The 17,891-nt window shown below is 37.1% G+C and overlaps 1 protein-coding gene across 1 annotated transcript in view; it reads left to right on the forward strand.

Moving 5' to 3' along the window:
* Positions 1–17,891, forward strand: part of LOC132193580 (MAP kinase-interacting serine/threonine-protein kinase 1-like) — a 41,689-nt gene that overhangs the window by 13,582 nt on the left and 10,216 nt on the right. Inside the window, exon 2 of the mRNA XM_059614338.1 lies at positions 5,931–6,045. Within this exon, the coding sequence (XP_059470321.1) occupies positions 5,931–6,045 (115 nt within the window). The remainder of the gene's footprint in view (positions 1–5,930; positions 6,046–17,891) is intronic.

Here is a 17,891-nt window from a genome sequence, read left to right on the forward strand (position 1 = left end):
CTCAATGTAAACTTCTTACCACTTGTTTGCATCGCGATTAAAATATCTTTTGTATTCAACAATATTTTCACTTCGCTCTCTTGGTGTTATGGTTTTATTTCACCGACAGTGCATTTTTGCGAAAAATAAGAGACTCAAAATACGTCGGCCAACGCGTATGTATAAATTTCACACTTCTGCGCGTCGGGCAAATAAGAGAAAGAAATAATATAAGAAGATGAAAATCTGACGGTGCAAAAACGATGAGAGTTAAATGAAAAAAGAGGCACATACACGTCATTTGAGTCAAGGCTCACCACTATCCAGCTTATCCAACGCTTTTCTGCTGGCCAAGCTCGGCGCACAAAACATGCCAACTCTTGTTAGGCGGTGAATAATTGCCATCATTGTGTGTTCTGGTATGGCAGTCAGAGACGTGCGCGTTCAAATTGCCTATATAGTTGAAACTGGCGTAATAACACTCGGGATGTCTTACTCGTTTTATTCGTTATTATTATCTGCTCTTATGTGCATAATAAAACATGACCCAGAATCGGAAATGCATCACGCTTGTTATTCAAATTATTTTCTTTGTTCTTATACCATCTGTCAATGGGCAATAATTATAAGGTGTGCGCTGCACGACGTTTGGATATTTGTTTTTGTATTATTCAGATTGGCTCTTTTACGTATATCAATTCAAAGAAGCAGTTTTTTTGCAGTCGGAAAACATAAGGAAATACTTGTCTTGCGTGTGGTTTAAATTAAAATAACTTGCAAATTCAGTCATTAACAATTTGTTATATATTTCTCGCAGACGTTTAAAGCTAGAAAATCAGATAAAAATTTGTATACATAATCATTTTATTGGATTTTGTTTGGCTTACACTCGTGCGTAAAATTCAAACAATTTAATATAATTATTTATTTCATGTTTTATTTTTACGGGAAAATTTTTAAAGGATGCTTTAGATCTATATTCTAAAATAAATCATTATTTGAATATCGATTTCCTTCTAAAATAGTTGTTTAAATTTAAGATTCTTCACATTATTATTTATTTCATTAGAAAATCTCTAAAGTTAATTTTTATGAAACAAAAATTCATTTAATAACTTTTTAACTATTTTATATATAATATATTAGGGATATTTGGAATCAGATATACAAATTTTGCAGATATCCATTGGCAGAAAGAGCTTGAAAGCAAATAAAAATAAAATATAGCCTTGATCAAATTATCATTAATTTATTAAAATATAAAACCATTATTTCAATATATTTAAAATTTGACATTTATGGTTTTGAACCTTATCGAGAATGTCAATGCCGACCGGAAATGGCTCTCGGCGGGTGAGGTTCAAGTCCGGAATTCGTGGCGAGATAAAAAGAGCATCTGCCGTGAACCGCGGCGTCTCTCTCGCACTTGCGTCGCGCCTAACCTTGTGATTTTAAATAATCGCCGCGTCTCATTCGCGCATCACACCAAGGTTTTTTGGAGCGCATCACCGACCGAACGGCAGCCGCAACAGCCGTAAATTTGCACACAACGATACGCCACTTTTAAAAACGCAAATTCCTGCCGTGACCCTGAACGGTGTCAAAAGGACGAGCGCGGCAGTGATGCGGGTGGCGCAGGCAGCTGTGCTTGCCTCTCAATTTCGGCACAGCCGCTGGTGCCGTCAATCTATATCCTTTGGAAAAAGTAAGGTGGCTCTCTATTTTCGGCGGGTCACAAACTCTGCAAAGTTTGGTCTTGAGAGCTTGAGTTGAGAGTGCTCTGCTGATTGCTCCCGACGGACGTTTGCCGGATGTCAATAGATATGTGCGAGCTACAGGCAGAACAAATTAAGCTTTTAAAGTTTCGTTTTAAGTGAACTCCGGCTATTTAAAAATTAAATTTGGAATTTGTAACATTTTTTTTCCGTACAAAAACAAAATGATATAAAAATTAATTGACAATTGTGCATATTTTTATTTACTTTTATGAACTATGAAAAAATATTCAAATAGTTAATTTAATTATAAATTAATAATTTTTAAAAAGGATTTACTATTTTTAACAAGACAAGCTCTTTTGAAAATCACACTTGCATTAATATTTTTCTTTAAATAAAAAAATAATAAAAATCTCAACCAACAAATTTGAACCAAAAGTTTCAACGCTTTATTAATTTTTTTGGCGAAATTGGAAGCATGGCAAATGATTTAAAAATGGCAAATTGAAAATCAAATGAATTTCCTCTGTTGATAGACATTAAAATTTATCTTTCAACAGCCTCTGCACCAAACTGCCTTAGCAACGAGATGTTCAGAAACGTCCTTGGCAGTTAAACCTCTCTCTGTGTCCTTCCTCGAAATCCTACTTCAAAATAACTCCTTCCCATTCTCCATCGGGGTGCAAATAAACACCCATGCAAAGTTCTGCCGGTTGAAGATAAATTAATCGAATTGAATTGTGAGCTCGATTTTCCTCGTGGGAATTTTCGCGCCGCGGCCAAAGTGCTGAAAGCAGACGCTTCCGAGAAGCGCGTGCTCGGCCGCACTTGACAATTTGGCCAGCGGCCAGCCCTCGCGGGCAGACACAGAGTCACGTTGCACCCCCCTCGAGGGTGGACCGGGCCTTTCTCGTTGCCACCACCAACTTTCGCCCCCGGCAACCGTCGCGCTGCCAGAAATAAATGGATTTCACCGTAACTGAAACGCTCGCGGAAACCTGGAGCTTTTGACGGGCTATTCCCGCGACCGTGCTCACATCTCTGAGCAGGAAATCCCTTGTTACAAAGAGCTCACTCCAAATTTTATTTCGGTTCTTATGTGTCTTGTGATTGCAGTTGGTGCGATCTTCGGCGGCGTTTGTGATGAGGAAATGCTTCGTTATGGAACATAATTGTTGTTGTTGCCACTTGATTTGCTCTTGCTTTTCCACGTCACAAAGAAACTTGATCACATTCTCATGGATGATGTTTCCTATCCCTGCGATTCTGTCTTGTATGGGACAAATCATTTCACACTCCTTTAAAAATTTATTATAATGATTAAATAATTTATATTTATTATAATTTTTCTTTAATAAAAAAGGAAATGCGAATTCTTGAACTAAATTCCAAGCATTAAGTAATTATCAAAAAGGAAATTATTTGAAAAACGTTTTGAAAAAATTAAATTAAATTTTTTGCAGATGAAATTCGAAACTTGTTTATAATTTTCTTTTCTTTTTGACTGATGACGTTTGTTGTGTTTTGCAACTCACTGTCATTAGGCATCAAAATTCATAACACCCCAAGGCAATGACCTGCGGTCGAGCTCCTCGGCGTTTGTATATTTACAAAGAATGCAGCCTGGTGTGCGTTTTGTGTCTAATTCGGGCTTATTTATAGTCAACTCTGCGCTTTCGAACGTTTGACGAGTCGAATTTCAAAAGAAGCGCCGTAATCCCCCCTGCAGAACAATTTGTTTGTCAAGAAGCGTCATTTTAATTAAGCATAGTGGGCGCACTCGAAAACGATTTAAGTTACAAGCTCCTTCTTTCTCATGTTTGTTTATTGTTTTCGCTTCTGACGTGCAGCCTGAAACTCTAATTTCAGAAGAGACGCGTAATGCACTCTTAAAGGGACACTCTTGGCTCTTGTAATTAAACGAATTCCACGTTTTGCAACTTTGGACTGCGTCAATGGGAGGAAGGGTGGGATGGAATACGTAGATCAAAACAAAATTTGCCTCAAAAATTACAAATTAAAATTTGGGAAAACTTTAAATTTCAAATTATTTGCATCAAATCTTCTGAATAGGGTCATTTCCGCTTTGAAAATCGACAGCAGATTTTCTGATGAGGTTCAAGTGTTTTTCCTTTCCCCGTGTCTTGGCGAGACGCCAGTGTTTGTGTGAATGTTGTGATCGGTCCACGTGGGGTCACATCTTCCGACGACCCACGCATCTTGGCCCCTTTTCACCTGCGATCGCCCCAAAAGCTTTATTATGTTTTTCCATAAGTCCGCTGCGTACAAAATGCGCAGCAGCTTTTCTGGGAAAACGGAGAGAGGGCATTGTCGCCAGCAGCACTCGAAAAGTGCTACTCACCAGCACATTAGCTAATGAATTTGCACAATGCGCGCTTTGTCTGTGGTACATTATATACTCGGGCTGCTGCAATATTCGGTGCTCTGTGCGAAACGACGGAACTTGGAACACAATCAAGTTTAATTAATAATGAATGTGTGCTGCAGAATGAGAAATTTTCAGCTGCAGTGGCGGAAATTAGCCAAGTGGACTACACTGTCTGGTTTAAATGGGTTATTAATAGTAATGCCTCATTTGCATTATAAATTTTTGGGCGTATTTTGGTATACAGATTATTTAAATTTTTAATTTTAATAATCAATATTACTCTAAATGGAGGTGAATAAATTTAGAGACCAAAAGTTTTTCATATTAAAACCATAAGTATTTAATACTTGTTTATTTACTCTCAATTCATTTTAAATATTTATATGAAGAAACTAATCAGATTAAAATTTTATTTTGTTGTTAAATTACGCTTTTATTTTTTTACCACTTAAAACTTCACAATTTTTTAAGGTCAAATATTAATTTTCTTGACAGGATAAATGATAAATCTTAATTTTTTTTTAATTTTCCCTGTAAATTTTCCTTTAATTGTTGGCTTTAAAAATTAAATCCACTTTTAACTCCATTAAAGTTTCATACTTTTCAAAGCCACTTTTTTAAATTCTTGACAAACACATAAAATTAAAACAAGCACGCCACTTTTAAAGTTGCTTTCATACGATGTGCGTTTTGTTTTCAACTCAAAAGAATGTAAATAAAATCTGATGTAACATCGAGCCAAAGTTACCTCTCTGTCTCTATATCTATATTTATTTATGTTTAGTCTCGTTTTTCCGCATCTCCTCTGTTCTGTTGTGTCGAGCCACTTTCTGTTTCGCTTTGGAGCCTGGCAAGGACGACCACCGAACGTGCAAAACACTGTAAATCAGTCCGCTCTGCTCTCGAAAAGAGTTTTGCGCAGATCACCCTGGCGAGCAGCGAGCACGTGCTGGCTGAACCCACTTTTATTGAAACGCAAAAAGACCGGCCGGCCGGGCACATCACCATTCTTATCTGGCTCTGTTTTTCGTCAATACGTCTCTCTTCAAAAATCGTACGAGATTCGCTATCACGTCAAAACAAATAACATAAAATAGTGCAGAAGCGCTTTGAAAGAGCGGACGCGACCGGCTCGAACTGGTTTCGCAAACCGGCCACTCGCTGCTGATGTTGATAAAAAAAGCAAGAGTGCGTGGCCGTGTTTTGATTTGGACGATGGAATTTGATGTACCCCGAGATTATTCTTTCTCTCTTTTTTTATTTGAGAGCAGGCAGATTATTTGCTGACGCGCACATTACGTGACGCAACCCGAGCGAAAAATAACAAGACCTAATTTTTGCCGGCGCCTCCGTACTGACTTAAGATGATCCTGCAGATATGACGCTGCGGAGAGAAAAAAAATGCCATGCTCTGCTTATTGATCCTTATCAAATCAGGAACTAAATCATAAAATTAAGGAAATTCTATTAGATAGTTCTTTGAAATCGGAAGTTACTGAAATAAATTTTATAATTGAAATAAAATTTTGAAAGTAATCAAAAGTTAATTGGGAAATAAATTTACTTAATTTTATGGATAATAAAACAATATAAAATATCTTAAACGTTTACAAGGCTATTAAAAATTACTCATTTCGTAATAAATTATTAATAAGCGATATCACAAAAAATTAGCTTTTTGACCCCAACAGAGATAATGAACCCACATGTCTGAGACGCATCTTGACCCAATCGGCCTTCCCCATCGACATTCAACACACATTAGTTTACCCTAATTATTTCATCATAGTGCAAAGACCAGAAATAATTGCTCTTAATTTCATATTTTATTCAAAATGTTGCAGGAGTTCGGAGGTCGCAATGTGCTGACGGCTTTCGGCCCCAATCAGATCATCATGTATCAAAAAGAGGCCCCCGTCCAGCCCCCGCTAGCTCAGTTGGATGAGATCTTTGAAGATGGTGAGTACCCTCTGTTTTTATATTTGACATTCAGAGACCCCTGCTTTTTGGAGTGCAGCGGAAACTTTGCCAAATTTCCGACCCTCTTGAATATTATTAATATTTCGACCCAGAGAGCTGCTTTTGTGGGCGCGATATCAAAGTGGTATTGCCGCTGGAGTGGACCCCGAAAGGCCACCAGAGAGGCTTTTATATCAAATAAAATAACGCAGCAGCGCTTCGTACTGATCAAATTTGCGTTGGCGGCGCTCCAAATTTCGCCTAGCAACCAATAATCTCTCTCTTCGCCTCGCACGATTTATATTTATTTGCCCAGCGCTGTTTTAGATAAGAGACGAAAACTGCACGCGAAATTGGGGCGCAGGTGAGGATTACAGAGGATGAATTGTGGAAGCTCGCCGAAAATAGCCCCCGCTGCTTTTTATATATTATTATTCCTCGCCGCGATTCCACGTGCTCGTTTATTTTGCACTCGTTTAATGCGGCGTCCATCGACTCGTAAATTCGCTCCACTTTTCGCGTTTGCTTTAATAAATAGAATGGGCCCGGCCGAAAAGATGAATGCAAAGCGCACATTCAAATATACATAAACATGACGACTGGCCAAAGCTGAAATAGAACTTTATAGACACTTTCAACTGTGGCAGGCTTTTTGCGACTGCTTCCTGTCAGAAAAGCTGATCTATAAAAGCTTTTTGCGAGCCATTCGGTTCATTTTAGACGAAGCACTTTTAGTAATTGAAAAATAATTTTACTAGTGGATTACGAAAGCGAATAAAAGGTGCGGCATTTTTCGTTAATTCCATAAAAATTATGAATGTATAGCACACAATTTTAGAATACAATTGTCTTACTCTTTTAGAATTATTTAGTGAATAATATTTTGAGTTTTATTTAAAAATTATGATAAGTTCAAAGGAAAGAAGGGTTAAATAAATTCTAATTACTTTCAACGATTGAAACAATTATTAAAAAGAAACAAATTAGAATTCCCATAATACAATTTTGGAGTTCCTAAATTTACTTGAATATAAAATAATTAATTCTCCAGAGAGAAGATTTTGGCATTTCGTATAAACATAAAAATACTTCTTAAATATCTGAAAATTGAAAATACAGCTTTTTGATATAAGATTTCCAACGAAATTAATCAAATCCGTTTCATTTTCGCCAAAAAAGTACATGTTTGACGCAGAAAGTCGTACCTTCATTGTATATTTTCCCATTAAGAAAGCATTAAAAAGCAATTTGAGAGCGTCGCAGCTACAATTTCTTTGCACTGGCAATCTGGTCGGCCGTCAATCCAAACACGGTGCACAGCCGCGAATTTCAAGCACATACAGCTGTGCAGTGTGCATGCGACGTTTCAATTTGCGTCAGGGCGTGCATGTACGATAAAATAATCAGAGTGCGGTTTTCATACTAGAAGCGCCGCTCTGCTGATGCAACTCATCGCCGCGGTTGAGGTCGGGCGCCGGCGAACGCAGCCTGAGGGTGCAACAACCCCTTGCCCTTCTTTCTCGCTTCCCACCCTCGATTACTCTTTTGTCAAAGAAATGGGAGCGGCGCGCTTTTTGCGTGCACGAAAGTAAAAAAAGAAAGAAACTCTCTGGGTAAAAGAGTTGCTTTCGGGCGGTGGAGACTGACAGTTTTTGAAATATTGAACGCGCCATTATTTCCCCTCAATCGTTTGTCCTAAAACATCTCTTCATTTCTCCTATAAATAGAAAATCCTTAAAAAAAAATTGCACAATTCAATTTCTCTCAAAATATTTGTCTCCTAGACAAGGTGTTCCGAGCATTTTTTTTTTTATTATTATTATTTTAGACAAATCTTGCATCGAATTTTTTGTAACATTAATTTAAATGTGAGAACAACTAATTTTAATTATATTTCAATATTGCCAAATATTAGATTAAAAAAAAGAATTTATTAAAGGAACAACATTAAAGGGCATTTTTAGGACAATTTTTTATAGGAATTTTTGAAATTTCAATAAATTAGGGTCTCCTTAAATATGGAGCTCTTTATTTTTTATGAACAGCTCTGTGGAGGCAGAATAAATTATGAATGTGGCGTGCGTGCGCTTTTGCATGCGAACTGGGCAAATAGTCTTTGAATGTGTTGCTTATAATGCCATTCAATTAATCTCGGTCATTATCGCGGACATTGCTATTTCTATACCACGCTCGTTCAAAGGACAGTGACAATGCCAATTACCGCGCCGAGTGTTTCATTGACTCCATAAAAAGTGAGGCAGATAACATAAAAAAGAAAAGATGCGCGGCACAGCAGCAGCAGCAGCAGTAGAGATTATCATCGCACTTTGGCGTGTTTTTGTTTTATGTTGGAGAGTTAATTGCTGCACATTATATGCTTGCATTCTGCCAGTAAAGATTATAATTGATGAGATGGAATGCTATTGTGTCGTGTATAAAAAGTTGAACACCATCGTCGTGTGCACCAATTTAATTACACTTTAGAAATTAAATGTTTTTATGCAGGGTGAGAAAACAAATAAAAACCGATGCATCTCATGATGACTCTGTTCTTTGTTTGTTTAAAAATGCAAAAAAAAATCATCGATTTTTTTTATCTTTTCATCTTTTTCTTCTGATAATTGCATATCAAAATACTATATTTCAATTAATTAAAAAAAATGCTATATTTTGCACTAATTTAAAAAAGCACGAATATCTAATTAATTTCACTTGTTACAGTTTACCAGATTAAAAGGGTTTGCCTGTTTACAATTTTGTGATATGTTTATCAAAAAAGCTTGTCCTTGAAAACCTGGCTGACAAAATAGCCTTTACATTTTTATATATCGAACTAATTCCAGCACTCATTGTCGCGCGGCTTGTTTTGGCACATGACTCAGGCAATTTTCGCGGCTCGGCTGGAAATTATCAAAAGCCGACACCTCCCCTGTTGTTAAATTGCTCTGAGTCACTTACATTTTTATCTCATTAAACACACAGAGAACACGCGAAGAGAGTGTCGCGCGATGTGCGGAGGGAAGCCTTTTACGAGCCAACACAAAAAACTCCGCACACGGAATGACTTTGAAACGATCCGTCCGTCTTTCGTCAGAAAAAATAAAACACACCACCGATCGATGAACTTCCTTTGCTTATTAAAATTTCAAGACAAAATTGTCGCTCTTTCTGGTTTATTTATTTTATTTGCTCGTTTTAACGTTTAACTTCGGTGCAATTTATTACTGTCATGTGTGTGTAGACTAAGATAATACGTGGGGATAGGACACTTTATTACAACCCATTTCTTTCCTGTGTTATTTTCCAGAGCTCTGCAAATATGAGCAAAAGAGAAAACTGCGGCTGGAACAATAAAATTTACACTAGCGCCAGTATAAAAACGCCATAAACGTTTTGTTTTCATCTCCTTTTTATCGTCGCCAGTTTTCGTTGTATTTGTTTTGCACCCACGGCCTGCAAGAACAATTTCCTTTTTTCTTTTTTTAAATTTTGTAAATGTCTGTGCATGCAAAAGCCGTGCGGCCAGATAAAATCTCCATTCTTCTCTCGAAGGCAGGGAGGCAGAGGGAGTTTTGCAGCATTATTCTCTCTCTCAATAAACGTGCTGCCAATGTGGAATTTTTGTTCTTTTCTCCGGCAAGGTTATTTTAAGGAGAACGCGTCTGCTCTTGACAAGGCAGACGGCGGTGCATCTTTGTTTCTGACACGCCTCCCTGCATTTCACTCCGCACATTTTTACATTTCGCAACGTTTTTTCCGCACATGTGAATTTCTTTTTCTCCGCCGAGCGAGAAGAAAAAAATAGTGTGCGCAGGAAAACCTCTTATCTCGTCGTCGTCGCGTGAACTTGAATTTTCGTCGCACAAATAGAGATACTGCGCCCAGCGTGACCTATGGCCTCGCTCGCAATGTCATCGTCTCTCAACACGCGGAAGTAATTACTTAAAAAAAAAACGACGCAAAACTTGCAACTTTGCCCTCGAGTCAATCAACCAATTCAATGTCGCAAAAAACGCGGCGCATTTTCTTGAAGAAAGTTCTGTTGGTTCAGTTTGGAGTTTGTTTTTTAAATTTTTAGCACCTCAATTTTGAAAACAAGTGCAACTTGCATCTCATCTTATGTTTAACAATTATTTCAAAATTAATTCCCTGTTACCTTAAGGGTATCAGTGAATTAAAATTTAAAGGAATTAGAAAAATAAATATCAAGGTAAGCTGACATCTTGATGGAAGTTAATGACAAAGATATGATACATCTCTACAGCTAAAACTTGTTAAACAGAAAATTAAAACACATTTATTTTGTAAGTAAGTAAAATTACTTGACTTATTGAGGTAAAGGAAAGTGCAACCTTTCGCCAAACCTTTTGGGAAACAGGGAGAGATTTTTTCCCTTTTTTCCATTCAAAGTGAGAATTTCTTCACAAGCACTAAAGCCGAAAGCCTGAAATTTCCCAACAAAATTTTCAAGGACAAAGGAACGTGCTTTTGTACCCAAAGGCGCATTTTCCGATGGACTTTTTGTATGCCTTTGTGTCGCCGCCCCTGCTGGTCTGAATAAAGAAAGCGATACAAGTATTTGTTTTGCACATGCATGCAGATGTTGAGAGATGAAAGGGAGAGCTCGGGTCCTTATGTACAGTTGGTGCTCTCGTTTTAATTACACCGAAACGAAACTCGGCAGCATAATGCAAAAACGGCGTCTGGCTTTGGCGAAAAGCTTCTCTCAACCTTGGACCGAAGCAGACGCAGTGGGATCGATCAAGCTGAAAATGATGAATGATGGATCTCGAGCTGCCTTTCAATTTATTATACGCCGCCACATCTCTGTCAGATCAGCACGTTGAGGGGTCGCAAAGCCTGAAAGCCGGCCTGCCAAAAGCCTTTTGGCTGGAAAAGTGATTGAAATAACCTGCTTGAAAGATAGAGACATTTTTCATATCCAATTTGTGCTCAATAAGCTGGTTATTATTTCGAGAAATTGGAAACATATTTGAATTGGTTAATGTTCTTTTCAGAAGAATGAGCAAAAATATCTTTACGCTCATTTGCCTGGAAAATGAAATGAAATTGATTGATTTTAATATCAAATAAATTGATAAGCGTCACTTTTTCTTCATCAAAATTTTAACGTTCATATTTTTTAATATAAATATTTACTAAAATTATGGCTTTATTTTTAAATTGCTTAAAATAATAATATTTATACATTTTTTATTTAAATTATAAATTATTTTCTTTATTGCTTTATTTTTATATGAATATAATTAATAATTTTGTTTTAACCTTCTACATTTATTTTATCTTCTTAGAATAAAGTGTTCTTAAAATATAAATAAATAGTTGGCTTTGCTGCTCTAATGACCAGATTCTTATTGCTAATCAAAGAAGTTTAACTGCTTATTGTCAGTTCTGTTGTTGCCTATTATAAAGATTATTTTGATATAAGATATAACTGAATTAATAATAGTAAGGAATTTGAATAATTTATCTTACAATTACTTCAGACTTTCTTGACATGCATCTTCATTGACTCAAAACACCATGCATTCTTAATAAAAATTAACTTCAAAACTTCAGTTATTTTGATGGCACCTTTTTATCAAACAAGGTTATTTCAAAATTAACCTGGAACGCAAATAATGAAACGAAAAATTATCAGAGCCTGCACACAATTTAAATGGCCTTGAGGGAGGCTCTTTAAATGGTGAGGCCTCGGAAAAATGGTTTGTTTACTGCAGCAGAGGAAGTCTGTTGTACGCCAAAGAGAAATCCATCTTCCTATAGAAATTAAGAAAAATAACTCTTTTGAATGCTTTTGTCAAAACGAGTACAATTTTTCACGGAGCGCGCGGGTTTTTGAGCAGCGCTGTACTTCACCCACACGTAATTCATAATGCCAAGCGCACTTTTGTCCCGCACAATTCGATCTCACTCGGGCCGAGCCAAGCTCGTCAAATACGAGCCTCTGGTAATAAAACGCTGGCGATTTGCCTTTCGTTTCAGCTAAGAGCATCCGAAAGCGATAAAAAGATGGCTTCGCGTTCGGCAATAAAAATTTATCACATTGTGAATAGAAATAAAAATACGGAGCGTGGAAATGCGCAGTGGCTCACACGAATTTATTGCATTTCTCCCCCGACCTAAGACAACATGACGTGAGTGGATCTATGGCTCGCTAGTTTTATTTTGGTGGCCATGGGGGAGAACGAGATCCAACCAGAGCTTCACGCTGACAACCACACTCGCTCTGCTGTTGCTGAGGGGATCCGAGATAATTAATTTCGGGTGTACCGAACGAGCTGCAGCTGTGCCGAGCTGCTCTTCCAACTTGGCTGCACAAACACATCCGAAAGCGAAATTCTGCACAAATTATAATTCTAGCAAAGGTCGATTCCATTAAAAGTGAACATTTGCTGCGCCGCTAGATGAATTGTTGTGTTCTCCTTGAAATTTCAAAAAAATTAATGACAATTTTTTGAATTGTCCCACGGCCAAACTAACAACATTAATTTTTCAGTTTTGTTGTGCCTTTTTTATGTTTTGTTAAGGAGCAGTGCCTTAATATATAAACGTACATTCCAGCTTAATTCGCTTTTATTTTTAAAGAGTAATTTAACGTGGAATTCTAAAATTAGTTAAAAAAACAAACGCTCTCTGAAATTTCGTTTATAAATGCCAGAATTCCAAAAATAAATTAGAAATCTACAAGTTTTAAAAAACAAGTGGTAATTCTAGAGAAATAAATTATATTTGAGAAGTAACTTAAACAGTTGAAAATTAATTTAAATTCAATTCACGAGTTGGAATTTTAGCTCAGTTCCGAAATTCCACTCTAAATTTCTTTTTGATAAAAAAAAATACGTTCTAAAACTTCACACATTTCTATTTATGACCATATCTCCCTTTTTTTTTTAAATATTTTGAACATACTTAATTTTGTGCGCAACGAGCTATAAAAATGTGTTCTTTGATAAAAATTTCAGACTTTTTTTGGATCATGAAATAATTTATTTAAAACTCGTAATCAAATTTCCAGGCTGTTTATTGGTAAAAACTTTTTACCAAAATTGCAACTCCAATTACCGTCAACTCAAGCCTTGTCATTGATAAATTTCGCTCCAATTTGCTGCTGGGGCAGGTGCTGAATTGCGCTCGTCGAAGTGGAACTTTTTAATTGCGATGGCGTCACATTATTACATTATCAGCGCTTTTTCCGAGCGTCAAAAACCCGCCGCTATATAAAATTTCATCCGCCACACCAATGCGAGCCGCAAGGGCAAAAGGACAAACAGTCTGTCTGTTTTTGCCCCCAACTAATCAAACAACGCAAACTATTTTAAATAATTTCTATATTAATTCAAAACTGCAATTGCAGCAGCGCTGCCGGTGGAAGTTGTGCAATTTAAAATCCCGTCAAAACGGTTCGATATTCCTGTCTGGACCGCTCGGAGTGTTTTGCAGCGCGAGTATTGATTCGGCAGCAGCAGCAGCAGCCATCTGATGCACTCTCGGCGCTGCAGCATCCCCCGCAGAGAGAGTTGCAGCTCACAAAATCATCTGAGGTTACGATATAGGGGAGGCACAAAAAATCCCCAGGCCCTCGGCAACAGAGAAAATATGCTTTTGCTTTCAGAAGCTCTTGCTCGGCGTTTAGAATCTTCTCTCCTTCTACTCAAAAGTCCAAAAATGGACCTGCATAGACCAGCTCAACCACTTTCAAGCTGGGCAGGGTCCGACGAGGGGAGGTATTTTGCGCCGAATTTTTTTCGGTTCGAGGCCTTTTTCAGTGGCTGCGTCGCGATATTTGAGAGAGGAAATGAATTCAATAATAATCAAAAGGAAAAGGAACTGCGCGTCTCATCCGTTGTAAAAATCCGCGAAAAGAAGGGAAGCGCTTTGAATTCTTTATTTTGCGACTGCGATGTTGAAAAAAGGGTGAGAACGCGAGACGAGTGCCGGATGTGTTTTTTACTTCTTCTCTCTCACTCGGTTCTAAATATATTAAGAGTGTAAAAAGTCCTTATGTTTTGGGGCAAATGCCAAGCAGATGCCTCCGAACAGACGTCCTGGCCCTTTAAAGTGAGATGCTGCTCGGTGGCAGTAGAGCTGAGCTAGATAATATTTATATTTTGGTCTCAAAAGGAATGTGACGTTTTTCTTAATTGCTCATCTTAAGGAGAGTAATTAATTAGAAGTAATTAGAAATTGAGAATAATTGGAGCCAATGCTTTTTTATTAAGATTGTACGGATTGTACTTTGTAGTTATTTATATAATTTTGTCAATATTTACCATAGAGAACATTAAAAATAAAATTTAAAGGAATAGTAAACAGACAAAAATAAAGAATATCTTACACGGCACTATCCGGGCTGCTTTGAATTTTCAAAATTGAGAAAGAAAACTCCTAAAATTATTTTAATTCACACTATTTTTGAAATAAAGAATTTGCTTTAAGAGAATAAGAACAATAAATTATAGATCAAAATTTGCAATAATTAAATTTACCTGACCCACCTTTATAATATTTTTGTTTCACACTACGCAGTTGTCTAAAATTTTGATTTGAATGATTTTCTTTTAGTCTCCACTCAAAATTGTTTTTCACTGTTTTGCTTATTGTTTTGAATGAAAGCCTGAGCGAGTTTTGAATGAGACCCTCTACAACTTTCGCCCAGTTGCCCTTCAGCATAATACGATAGACTCTCTTTACGAGTATGCTCAAAGGTAATCCTCTTTATGATACCAAAATAAATCCATCCCGTGAAGCACTGTATTTTATTTTCGCTCTCCGGCCCAAGCAGATTATTTACTATGTAACAGGACATAATCTGCCGAGCATAATATCCATGCTGGTTGCATAACCGCGCACCGAGGCGTAATACCAAAGAAAGCCCCGCAAATGCTGCCACTATCAAGTTCGCTCCTTATGTTTGATATGCGAAGGAAGTCGAACGTGAAAAGAACTGCGCACTTCCTGACGAACAAACGAAACGCCACCCGGCGCTCCCAAGCCGGCCGGCACGACCGTTTTCCACCAATCGCGAGCAGCCGCAGATAAATCTCGCAGGCGTGCACGAAAAGCACATGCATTATTAATACATCCTTTTTTTGTAAACACACTAAAAAAATAAGGTTTTCTATCCAGCAGGAGAGGAAGAGAACTTCTTCTTTCGGAAATCGTGCAGCCGCAATTAGCCGCCCTGCATTATTTGCAGGAAATCGCTTTTTGCTCGGCATGATGGCAGCGGGCGATCTACTCTTTTGTTTGTAAACACCACTGCAGCTTTCGGCTGGCCAAATGAGCAAAAAGCAGCAGCTGCCTCCAGAGCAATGCGGTTCCGCCGAAATAATTTGTTCCTCCCGCCGAGAGGGCGAAAGCCACAAAAATTTGGGTTTTGCTGGAGTGCTTTTTCGTGCAACCAAATCAAACACACGCTTTTGCCAAAAACAGTTTCGTGATTTCGCAAATACGAGAGGGACTGGCGATGAATTGCGATTCGTGTGGTTTTGCCGGTTGGAAATTGGATGGTGAAAATAAAATGTCTAAAATTTTCGCAATGATTGAGTTGAAGCGAAATTAACGCTTAAACTTTCTGTGAAAGCAATTAAAATAATATTGAATTATTTGTCAAAATCAACATTGTGTATGATTAATTAATTAAAAACAAAATTTTACATTTTAAAATCCAAAAAAGCTGCTCATAGTTCAAAAGTTTTAACAATATTATTATATACATTATATATTTGAAACGTTTTGAAATTCATCAAAAACTGATTATAAACATTTTTTTATCTGCGCCTTTTAGATATAAATCATGCCTCGTCCTTGAACACCAGCTCATAACTCTTTTATTAGCCATCAGCAGTCTGGCCGCTTGATTTTTTTCCAATTTTTCGACGCGTAGTTTCAAAACCCCGCCAGGGGGGTCGCCGCACTTTTATTATTTTATAGATAAACCGCGATTTTTTTTTGTTTTGTTCCAGAACTTTTTTACAATCATTCAATTTTCCCACTTTTCTCTCAACTCTGATTTTTTTCCCAAAAAGTTTTGGACGACTCGTCAGTATTCGTCGTGGCTCTGCGCGCTTGTTTTTAATGCGATACATTCGGAAAACAATGCAGGTTCTGCGACGGTGAGACAAACTATACTAAAATGCCTTCGCCAGCAGCACGCACAAATAAATATTTAATTGAAGCGATTGTCATGCAGGCTGCATATCTGCCGCGCGCATTCTCGCTCTCTCTGCGCTGAATTTCAAATCAATCGCACCCAGTTTTTATATTTATTCGCGTTCGTCTCCCATTGTTTTCTTTGTATATAAATGTGTCTACTTATTTTCACAACCGGCAGCAGTTTTACACGTCGGACAGAGAAAAGGAACAAGGAAATGAACAATCAACAAAGAGCTTGCTTTTTTAAAACCTGATATTGTTTGTAATTATTGTCCTATGCGGGCTCGGTTTTCACTCCGACAGGGAAAAAAAGAAAATATTTTAGGCTTTTCTTTAGCAAATAATGATGTTGAAAAAAACTTTGGGTTTCATTTTTCAAATCTCTTAACAAGAGGGAATAAAATATTACAGCATAAAAAGGCCGTACTTAATAATATGATTAAAAAACACATGTTGTTTGTATCCTTTTAAAGTACACATATAGCTCGAAGGGAAATCCGTTGATAAAACTTTGTTTGCTCTGGAATTAATTAATGAAAAAACGAAGTGGCATGTTGTGGTTTTTGTTTTGTTTATAAACACTCAATGACCACTTAAATAGTTTTATCCGATGAGTGGTTTTATCATTAAGCAAATACTGATGTTTAAAATAAACAATTATTTTTATTCAGTTTCTTCTAAATAAAGTATTTAAAAAAAAAAGTATCTAATTGCAGTCTCGTAGCTCTAATAATAATAAATTTTTCTCCTAAATTACTTCCTACATATTACCAAAACCTTATTTAAAATTAAATTGAACGCTTTAATAAAAAGCAAATCAGGGACACCATGGTGTGTTTGAATTGGCAATAAAACTGGACAGGTCATAATTCAGAGCAACAATTTGATTGGCCAAAAAGGCAGCACGCCTTCGTTCTTGCAAACCCTGCTGACCTTGCTCTTGACCGTCACGTGCGCGTACACGCGATCCATTTGGGAAAATCCAAAAAACGAGATCAGGTTTGCCCAGTTTATGGTACAGCGAGGTATTCCCCTTGCCAGCAATTTTCCTCAAAGGTGTCAATAAACCAAAGCAGCAGTTTCGTGATCTCGTCTCTCTATCTGCAAAAAAAAAATAATATGCATGTCGACTGGTAAAAAAAAATTTTTTCTCCAAAAGTCATTCTAACAATGAATCTTGGAAACTTTAAATTTCTGGAACAATTGTATGCACCTTTTTACTATTTTTTTATGAATTATTTTCCATGTAGTTTACAATTCTACAAGTAAAATTTAATTACAACTTGAAGAATACGACTTATTGAGTCTTCAATTAACAAGAACCTTTTTTTAATTTCTGAATAAAATTGAAAGTTCCTTTATTTTTTCTTTTTAATAAAATTAAAATTATTGTTATTCAAATAAGACTTTCTGCTCTAGAATTACTAAAATTTTATACTTTTTGCGACACTTTGGCGGGAAACCAACTTGTTCTTGGGAAAGCAAACAACAGAAGATTATCCGTCGGCGCGGTTAAATCTGAAACTCATCGCTGACAGGATGAGAAAAACCGACACCCTCTGCAATGTTTTATGCAAGCTCGGGTGCATATGTGATGTGGACACTCTCAACACGCATCTCGGAGCACGTAGCGCGCCTGCTTGAGCCAACAACCCCAAAGTTGAGTT

Source organism: Neocloeon triangulifer, unplaced genomic scaffold, assembly GCF_031216515.1.
Source record: "Neocloeon triangulifer isolate White Clay Creek 2 clone unplaced genomic scaffold, ASM3121651v1 ptg000004l, whole genome shotgun sequence".
Taxonomy (NCBI): domain Eukaryota; kingdom Metazoa; phylum Arthropoda; class Insecta; order Ephemeroptera; family Baetidae; genus Neocloeon; species Neocloeon triangulifer.